At 39.6% G+C, this 10,866-nt stretch overlaps 1 gene segment (V, D, J or C); it reads right to left on the reverse strand.

Annotated features, from left to right (window-relative positions):
- Positions 1–4,122: 4,122 nt before the first annotated feature.
- Positions 4,123–9,190, reverse strand: LOC101127105 (immunoglobulin heavy variable 5-51-like). The segment is given in 2 exon segments: positions 4,123–9,012; positions 9,096–9,190. Coding segments are annotated over 2 exon segments (390 nt in total).
- Between the last annotated feature and the right edge of the window lie 1,676 nt (positions 9,191–10,866).

Below are 10,866 nucleotides of genomic sequence, written 5' to 3' on the forward strand. Positions count from 1 at the left end.
GGTGCCTGTAATCCCAGATACTCCGGAGGCTGAGGCGGGAGAATCACTTGACACGAGAGGCGGAGGTTGCAATGAGATGAGATTGCACCACTGCACTCCAGCCTGGGTGACTGAGAGAGACTCCATCTCAAAAAAGAAAAAAAAAATAGTAGATCTACCTTTCTGCTTTTCAAGAAATCTCAATAGTGTTTTCCATAGTGGTTTTACAAAATTACATTTTCATCAACAGTGTATAAGCATTCCCTTTTGTTTTTTGACTTTTTATAGTGGCCATTCTTGCAGGATTAGATGTTATTAGATTGTGGTTTTAATTTGTATTTTCCTGATCATTAGTGATGTTACACAGTTTTTCATATGTTTGTTGGCCATTTGTATATCTTCTTCTGAGAACTATCTATTTATGTCCCTTGTCCACTTTTAAATGGGATCATTTGTTTTTTTCTTGGCGACTTGTTTTAGTATTTTGTAGATTCTGAATACTAATTTTTTGTCAGATGTGAAGTTTGCACATATTTTCTCCCATTCTGTGAGTTGTCTTTTTACCCTATTGACTCTTAGTTGTGCTGTGAAGAAACACTTTAGTTTAAATAGGTTCCATAAATTTAGTTTTGTTTTTGCTGCATTTGCTTTTGGGGTCTTAGTTATAAATTCTTTGCCTACCCTGATGTCTAAAAGTGTTTTTCCAATATTGTTTTCTAGAATTTTTGAGTTTAATGTCTTATATTTAAGTACCTGATTCATCTTGAGTTGGTCTTTTATATGGTGACAGATAGAAATCCAGTTTTATTCTTTTACATGTATCTTGCTAGTTTTTCTTGTATCATTTATTAAATGTGGTGTCTATTTTTCAATTTAAAATTTGGTACATTTTGCAAAGCATCAGTTGGATTTACATATGTGGCTTTATTTCTGGGTTCTCTATTTTGTTCCGGTGGTCTATGAGCCTACTTTTATGTCAGTACCATGTTGTTTTGGTAACTGCAGGCTTGTGGTGTAATATGAAGTTCAGTAATATGATGGCTCCAATTTCCTTTATCTTATTAGGATTTCTTTGGGTATTTTGGCTTTTTTTTTTGGTTTCATATAAATTTTAGCGTTATTATTTTTGAATTCTGTAGAAAATAATGTTGGTATTTTCATAAGAATTTCATCGATGCTGTAGATTGCTTTAGGCATTATGGTCATTTTCACAATAGTGATTCTTCCAATTCATGATCAGGGGATGCATTTGCATTTGTTTGTATCATCTATGATTTCTTTCAGCAGTATTGTGTAGTTCTCCTTGTAGAGATCTTTTACCCTTTTGGTTAAGTATATTGGTAAATATACTATCTTTTCGCAGCTTTTTGTAAGAGTGATGGAGTTCTTTATTTAACTTTTTAGGGTTTTAATATATATAATCCCTTGATCTGTAAACAGTGATAGTCTGACGTTCTCTTTTTAAATTTGGATACCCTTATTTTTTTTTTCTCCTGACTAATTGCACTGGCTAGAACTTCCAGAACTATGTTGAATAGAATTGGTGAACTTGGGCATCCTTGTATCGTTTGTGTTCTCAGGGGAAATGCTTTTAACTTTTTTGCATTCAGCATGATATTAGCTATGGATTTTTCATATGTAACTTGTATTAGTTTGAGGCAGGTTTCTTCTATGCCTCATTTATTTACAGTTTTTATCATTAAAAATGCTGAATTTTGTTGAATGCTTTTTCTGCATCTATTGAGACAATTGTAAGGTTTTTGTTTGTAATTCTGTTTATGTGATGTATTACGTTTATTGACTTGTGTATGTTCAAATAATCCCTGCAATTCTGAGATGAAACCCGCTTGATCATGAGGAATTATCTTTTTGTTGTGCTGTTGAACTCAGTTAGCTTTTTTTTTTTTTTTGGTATTTTTGCATCTATATTTATCAGGGAAATTCATCTGTAGAGCGTGTGTGTGTCTGTGTGTGTGTATGTGTGTTTTCCTAGTTTTGGTATCTTGGTTATACTAGCTTCATGGAATAATTTAGGGAGGATTCTTTTTTATCTAAATTTAAAAAATAGTTGCAGCAAAATTGGTAGCAATTCTTCTTTAAATTTTTTGATAGAATTCAGCTGTGAATTCACCTCGCCCTATTTCATTGTTGTTATTGTTGGCAATTCTTGAATTACTGATTCAATCTCACTGTTTGTTATTTGTCTATTCAAAGTAACTGTTTCTTTCTTATTTAATCTAGGAGTGTTATATGTTTCTAGAAATTTTTCCATTTCCTCTAAGTCTTCTACATTGTGCACGTGAAGGTGAACTTAGTAGTCTCAAATTATTTTTTATATTAGTGGTGTAGATTGTAATGTCTCGTTTCATTTCTGAGCTTATTTGGATCTTTGATATTCTTTTCTTTGTTAATCTAGCTAATGACCCATGAATTTGTTTATTTTTTCAAATAACCAACTGTTTGTTTCATTGCTTTTTTTTGTTTGGATTGCATTTAGTTCTGCTCTGATCTTTGTTATTTCTTTTCTTCTTCTGGCTCTAGGTTTAGTTTGTTCTTGTTTCTCCAATTTCTTGAGGTGTGACATTAGGTTGTGAATTTGTGCTCTTTCAGACTTTTTGATGCAGGCAGCTGGCACTATAAACTTTCCTCTCATCACTGCTTTTCCTTTATTTTTGAGGTTTCAATAACTTGTCTCATTATTATAATTTAATTAAGATAATTTTTAAATTTTCATCTTGATGTAACTGTTAACCCAGATATTATTCAGAAGCAGATTTCTTAATTTCTATGTATTTGTTCATTTTCGACAGTTCTTTAGCGAGATGATTTTTAGTTTTATTCTGCTGTGGTCTGAGAAGATACTTGATATGATTTCATTGTTTTAAAACTTTATTGAGACTTGTTTTGTGGCCTAGTATATGCTCTACCTTGGAGAATGTTGCATGTGCTGATTAGAAGAATGTATATTCTGCAGATCTTGGATAGAATGTTCTGTAAATATCTGCTGCATCCATTTGTTCCAGTGAGTCATTTAAGTGCATTGTTTATCCGTTGACTTTCTGTCTCGAAGATCTGTTTAGTACTGTCATGATTGTACTAAAGTCTCCTATTATGATTGTTTTGCTAACTCTCTCAGTTTTTTAGGTCTAGCAGTACTTGTTTAATGAATCTAGTTCCTCCAGTGTTTGGTGCATATAAATATATAATTGTAATTTTTTGTTGAATTGATCCTTTTATCATTGTATAGTGATCATCTATGTCTTTTTAAATTGTTTTTGCTTTGAAGTCTGTTTTTTCTGAGATCAAAAATAGCTAGTCCTGCTCACTCCTGGTTTCTATTTTTGTGAAATTCCTTCTTCCATGCTTTTTACCATTTACATTCAATGTGAATATTTAGATATGAGTTACTATTCTCTTTGTCATGTTGTTACCTAGTTTTGTTTATTCTTTGATATTGTGTTATTGTTTTATAGGCCCTGTGAGTTTTTAATGTTTAAGAGGTTCCATTTTTGTGCATATTGGCCTTTTGTTTCAAGGTTTAGAACTTATTTTAGCATTTCTTGTAGTGCTGGTTTGGTAGTGATGAATTCCCTCAGCATTTGTTTTTCTGAAAATGACTTTATTTCTTTTTTTATTTATAAAACAGTTTGGCAGGATAAAAAAATTCTTGGTTTAAAGTTTTTCTGTTTAAGGAGTTTGAAAATAGAACCCTAATCTGTCTTGTTGTCAAGTTTCTGCTGAGAAGTCTGCCGTTATTCCGATGGGTTTCTTCGTTTTACTGCTCTTAGAGTTACCTCCTTCATGTAGACTTCAGGTAGCCTGATGACTGTATGCTTGGTGAAGGTATTTTTGCAATGAATTCCCCAGGAGTTCCTTGAACTTTTTGGATTTGGATATCTAGGTCTTTAGTCAGGCCAGAGAAGTAGTTCTCAATTATTCCTTCAGAGAAGTTTTCCAAACTTATTATTTTTTCTTCTTCAGGAGCACCAATTATTCTTAAATTTGTTTTACATAATCCCATATTTCCTGGAGACTTTTTTCACTTCTTTTGGCTCTTTTTAAATTTATTTTTGTCTGATTTGGTTATTTCAATAATAGTCTGGTCTTTCTACTTTTTTCTTTAACTGTTTCCTTTTTCTTTTTCCTCGAATATTTTACTTCTACTTTTATTTTGTACTGTTTCTAGTCTATTGTTATTTCTGCTACTTTTTTCTAGTCTATTTTTCAAACTTTCCATGGCATTTTGTAATTCCCTTTCCAATTCCCTGCGTTTTTTTAAATTTTCAGGAGTTCCGATTGGTTTCTCTTTAGGATGTCTATCTCTCTGTAAAAATTTGTATTTATATTCTGAACAGTTTTATAAATTTATTTATTATGATTTTTGCCTTTTTCTGATATCTTCTTGAGTAGCTTATCAATCAACATTCTGATTTTCTTTTCTGATATTTCAAAGACTCCATTTTTGTTATGGTTTATTGCTGGAGAGGTAGTGTGACCTTGTGACCTTTCGGCACTGGCACAGCACCCTGTGTTCTCATTTTCCCCAATTATTTTTCTCATTTCCTCTCATTTTGGTAGATTTTCTAATTATTATTGAATTTATGTTTGATTTGACTGTTTCTTGTGTTTGTTTTTAAATGGATTTTTTTCCCTTAAGAATGAGACTTTAATGCTTATAATTAATTACAACCTGATTTGGTTTTTGGTCCTTAGAGTGGTGAAGACTCTGTAAGAGTTCCGTGGTTATGGAGACTCTTTGTATGATGGCTTTCCTATGTGTTGATTGCAGTAGAAATCTGCTCAGTCTGTGAGCAAGTTCACTATCTTCTATGGGGTTAGAATGGTAGAGGTCTCTTAAACCTTATGTCATTCCTCTGTGGCATGCATGTATTTATTTTATTTGTCCCCAGTGATTTATTTACTTGTTTGATGGCTCAAGCTTCAGATCAGTGGAGGACTTTTCCTTGGGTAGAAACTAGTTGTGGCTAAAGCAGGTGGGTAAATTAAGTCCCAGCCTTGACAGAGTTGGCTGAAAGAGTTTTTAGTGAGTCACACTGAGGTCTTATCGGTGGGAAGGGTTGGAACCACCTCAGCTCTCTTGTCAAGTCAGTAGGAAATTTATCCACCTCTCAGACCTACTGCTGTCCCAGTATTCTGGCTATTCAGATAAGACAGGCATGTTTTTTCATCTGTACAAATGTTGATGTGCCAAATAGAGAGGAACTGTGACTCTCTGTCTCATGCAAGCCTGAATCCAGAAAGTGCTCTTTCTGGGGGATGCAGTCACAATGATGTGTTCCAGAAAGGCTGTCTATAGTTGCACCCATGCTGAGGTCTTGTGGGAGAGACCCCAAGTGTGCCTGCAGTGGGGTACAAGGGGGAAAGGCGTCCTCTTCTTCAAGATTCTTCACAAGCAACAGGGCTGTCTGTTGAGAAAGAGCTGAAGACTTTCCCAGCTGAGCCCAGTGCTGCAACAGTACTTCTGCAAGAAGAAGTTTCCCACCAGTGGAGGGATCTGGTGTTCAAGGCCTGCCATCCAGATTCTCTTGTCCCATGGGGTGTTCCCTCAATGTGGTGGACTCCCTTCCCCTAAGAGGAGGAGAACCTGGGAGCCATGGTACTGTGAGTTATGTTTCTTCTCTAGGTCTAGCTGCCCAGTGACGTTGACACACTTCAGGCTGGTGTGGGCAAATGTCTCTAAGTGATCCAGTGATGTGAACTGTCCTCATATTTTTCAACAGTGAGCAGCAGAACCGGGTCTGATGGGAGTGGCAGGCAGGAGAGTGATGGAGACTCTGTGAAATTCCATGGATATTGATAGCCTTTGTGTACTGGCATTCTTGAATGCTGGTTATAGTAGTAATGAACTGGTCACATGGAGAGACTCAGGATCTCCTGGTCATCCAAAGTGGTGCAGGCCATGGTGATAACTGAGATCGCACCGTCATTTTCTCCTTCCAGGATGCAGTGTTAGTCTACCAGGAGATACTGTAATAGACTGTTGGTTGGCCTCCAGCTAAGAGGTGGTGCTTGCAAAAGAGCACCAGCTGCATTATTAGCAGTGGGATTTTTGCAAGCCTTGTGTTGCCCAGGTATGGGGGCTACTATGGATTCTTAGGCAGTGTGTGTGGCTATGTAGCTCCCAAAAGATGCTGTCCTTTGTGTTAAGCTGCCAGGGCAAGTGGCTGCACAAAGCAAGGTGAGGGTAGGGCCAGGTGGGTTTCTGCTCTGAGTCTCTGTATGCAGGGCAAGCAGCAGGCCCTGTGGGTGTGGGGGACAGGGGTGGTTCTCAGGCCACTGGGATGATGTTCCAGATGGGACCATGGCTGCCTCTGCTGCACAGAAGTTTGGGCAGGGGGTGGGGAGTGGCAGGTGGTGGCAGGCCCCACACAGTTCCCACACACTTGGTGAGGCTGATCCACTCCCATGGTGTTCCACTGGCAGCAGTTAGATGAGTTTCAGTCAACCTGTGATCAATACCTGCAAATGCCAGGAGTCATAGGCTGTCCCCATGGAGACTGCAGCCATGGGTTTCATGCCATGCCCCTTCCTGTCTGCTGCAAAGCAGGGCACCAGCTCCTGCACCCATGGCTCCTAAACTTGCAGAGCCCACTTTTAACACTTCCCTACCCAGGCTCTGGCCAAGGGGATTCGTCCCAACCCTAGGTTATATTACACACCCCTGTTGAGAGCTACTTTCAACCTGGGACCACTGGCTGAAATTTTTGGCTGTTCTCCCTCAAATGCTGGGGACTCCCAGCCCTTCACCTGGCTCACAGTGTAGGCTGCAGCTTCCTGCTTTTTCAGAAAGTTTGTAGATTATTTCAGTGTTTCTGTTCAGTTCCTGCATTGCTTCTTGAAAATAAGCCCACAATGTTCATCTCTCCACATCAGTTTGTCCTTCCAAGTGGAAGAGGTATACTAGCAATGCCTCTAACCTGCCATCTTGAAACGTAAGTTTGATTTTGGATTCTGCAACTTTATTGAATTTCTTCATTAGTTTCAATCTTTTTTGGTGGAGTATTTAGGGCTTTGTATACAGAAGAGCATATAATATGTAAAACATATATTTAAAATTTATTCATTACTATATGGATGACTTCTATTTTTTCTTCTTGCCTGTTTTGTCTAGACCGCCCAGTGCTGTGTTTAGTAATATTGGTGATAGTGAAGCATCTTGTCTAGTTTCTAGTCTTAGAGGAAAATAAAATTTTCGTCACTGTGTATAATGTTAGTTGTGGGCTTGTGATATGCAGTCTTTATTATGTTGAGGTGTATACCTTTTATGCATAATTTGTTCAGATTTTTAAAAATTAGAGTGTAGTGGATTTTGACAGAGGCTTTTTCTGCATCTATTGACATGGACATATGGTGCATATGGTTTTAGTCCTTCAATATTTTAATTTGATATATCACATTTATTTCTGCAGGTTGAAACTTCATTGCATCTTAGAGATAAACCGCACCTGATCATGGTGAATTCTATTGTTAATGTGCTGTTGAATTTGGTTTCTCATCACCCTTGAGAGTTTTTGAAACTAGATAATCAGGGATATTAGCCTGTAATTTTATTTATTTGGAGTGTCTTTTCCTTGCTTTGGAAATAGGACCTTCCATAATAAGCTTGCATGTATTTTTTCCTCTTTATTTTGTTGGAAATTTGTATAGAGATTCTAGTTTTTTTAAAATTTTTCATAAAATTCAGTAGTGAAGCCATGAAGTTCTTGACTTTTCTTTGATTTGAGATGTTTGAAAAATCACTGACTCAATCTCTTTACTCATGGGTCTGTTCAGATTTTTTTTTTTGAGATGGAGTCTCACTCTGTTGCCCAGTCTGGAATGCAGTGGCTAGATTTTGGCTTACTGCAACCTCTGCCTCCCGGGTTCAATCTCTTCTCTGGTCTTAGGCTCCCAAGTATCCGGGACTATAGGCGAGCACCACCATGTCCAGCTAATTTTTGTATTTTTAGTGGAGACAGGGTTTCTCCACGTTTGCCAGACCGATATCGAACTCCTGACCTCAGGTGATCCACCGGCCACGGCCTCCCAAAGTGCTGGGATTACAGGAATGAGCAAACACACCCAACCCAGATTTTTTATTTCTTAATGGTTCAGTTTTGATAGATCGTATGTTTTTAAAAATTTATCTTTATTTGAATTTATCCAATTTTTATGAAAGAAGTCTTCATTACACCAGAATACTTACGAATTGGCACAAAGATTAATTATCCAGTACATATTATTGAAAGGAAAACAATCACCAAACAAAGATAACCTATTAATAGTTCAAAAAGGGATTAAATGATTTTGTAAAATTAAGTAGAAAATAAGGAGTGAGTGAGAGTGGATAGGAGGGAGGAAAGCAAGCAAGCAATGATGAACTGTGTAAAATTTTCACTAATTAAAATACTGTCATATTGGAGAGGTGCCTGTTAGGCAGCCTTTTGATGTTAACCATGTAATATACACCATGAACAACCTTGTAGAACACACAAGAGCCCCGTCAGAGAATCCACCTCCCATGGTCAGGTCCCCTATACAGTTGCCTTAGGGGCTGGGAACCCTCCCACATTGTTCTCTGGTTCTTGCTCCTGAGGACACAAACAGCCAGTGTTTCCTCCCCGGATGAATAGAGAGGTCCTTGGGGAGTGAGTCTCTAGCAGCTCACTCTGCACCTGCGGTGTGGAGGGTTTTAGACGGGCTCGGGGCTGGTTTCTCTCACTGTGTGTCTCGCACAGTAATACATGGCGGTGTCTGAGGCCTTCAGGCTGCTCCACTGCAGGTAGGCGGTGCTGATGGACTTGTCGGCTGAGATGGTGACCTGGCCTTGGAAGGACGGGCTGTATCTGGTATCAGAGTCACCAGGATAGATGATCCCCATCCACTCCAGGCCTTTCCCGGGCATCTGGCGCACCCAGCCGATCCAGTAGCTGGTAAAGCTGTATCCAGAACCCTTGCAGGAGATCCTGAGAGACTCCCCGGGCCTTTTCACCTCTGCTGCAGACTGCACCAGCTGCACCTCGGCACAGACTCCTGTGGGGGAGACACAAAATTTGAATCAGGAGTTGCTTTCCGCCCATTCTCCTCTGTGACCTCAAGCCCTCGGCAGGACTGACCTTGGAGAACAGCCAGGAGGAGGGCGAGGATGGCGGTTGACCCCATCATGGTGGAGGACAGAAAATGAAGCCCTGAGATCCCAGCTGGGCAGTGAGGGAGACTCACTGTGGAGGGGAGCCCTGGGTTTAAGTGGGGAGGCCCCCACTTGCATTTGCATAGTTGTCACCCTGCCCTGAAGGGAGGAGTCTACAGCGTTTATAACCCAGAACCTCAAATGCAGAAAAAGGCTGGCCTGAGCCTCCTGGGAGGGGCAGAGTAAGGTCTCAATAATTCCTTACACCCTGCTATTGTCCCTCTCCACTCTTTTCCATGTTTCTTCGAGACCCATACCAGGGCCTCCCTTCTTCCACCCTTCTCTGTGACCCTGTGAAGGTGATAAATCTAGTTGAAACTATGTGTGTTTAAAAAAATGAGAAATAGTGCCAGGAAAGGCCATGAAGAGAAAATTCAAATGCACTTATGCCTGATAACAAGAACTACCAAAACACTACTGTCTATTCCCTGGCAATTTCGTGTGAGTTGGACTACGGCCTGGGCATCAAGCAAGGGCAGGACCACCTCAGGACCTCAACAGTCCTCAAGGTGATTAACTTGCCAGACCTTCACCCATGCAAAATTGCACATTTTTCCTGGCCATTTTGTCTTCTAGATTTTTACACTCTGCCAATTCAACATGAATAGGGAATATTTGTTTAGGTCTCTGACTTGCTGATGGACCTGAAGGGATGCCCATTGCTGCACCCAACTCCTGGTAGTGCTGTTTTAAGTCCTTTGTGTCAACCCCAGCACCTTCTTGTTTAGTTCTTTCATTTTTTAACATTTATTTTATGATATCCGCATTGCTTGGAGGAGGCCCTTAACTATCCCCTGTGTCTGCCCCATTTTCTTGTGAACCACTCTCATTTCATTAGCACCTAAAAGATCCAGAGAAAAAGCCAAGGCAACACAAACTACACAGGTTCTGAAACTATACAGGATCTGATATCCAGTGCACCAGGGAAGCTGTCTCGTCAAGAACATCCTACTTGAGGTTGGGATCAGCTACGTCTGTCATATGTCTGTTGTGAGCTGTGAGTCCAGGATCCTCCCAAACATTCTCCTCTCATCTGCCTCATCTGCAGCACACGAAGCCAGAGAAGCTGCTACGTCAGTCACTCTCATAGTCCATTGGCTAACTTTGTTCACAATCTGATGATATCAATTAATGATATCAATCATATCACAAAATGATGCCACTTTCCACGCTGTCCTCCTTGTTATAGTTGTCTAGTGGATTCCTCTCCCCAGCCCAAACCCTGGGCTACCTTCTGTGTCACTCTTATGTGTTGTGTGTTGTTTCTGGACAACTGTACCCTTTGGTGGTGAATGGGAGTCTAGCAGCCTCGGCTCACAGGGCACACTGCAGGGCTGGATGTGCATCTTTTTACTATTATTTTAGCTATCACAGATGTGAGTTGCATATTCGGGTTGTTCCTCATTATTTTTACTTTTCCTTTTTCAGGGAACAACTCCTAGGAAGCTGTGTCTGTTGTTTCTAAATTCCATGGATTACTTTCACTTCCTGCTCCTTATTGGAGTGCACACGTCATCTCATGCCATGTGATTCTGTAGCCATCCAGGCACTGAATGTCTTTTATCCTACACTTTCTCATCCTTTGATGTTATAAATGCTGTAGACACGTGTCAGTAGTCAGGGTCTTTCTAGCAATTTACACCTCTGATGTAATTGTGTTGAGTGTCCCAAGACCATCCTCAGGCCCCTTAATCAGT

The sequence above is a fragment of the Gorilla gorilla genome, chromosome 15 (assembly GCF_029281585.2).
Source record: "Gorilla gorilla gorilla isolate KB3781 chromosome 15, NHGRI_mGorGor1-v2.1_pri, whole genome shotgun sequence".
NCBI classification, from domain to species: Eukaryota; Metazoa; Chordata; class Mammalia; order Primates; family Hominidae; genus Gorilla; species Gorilla gorilla.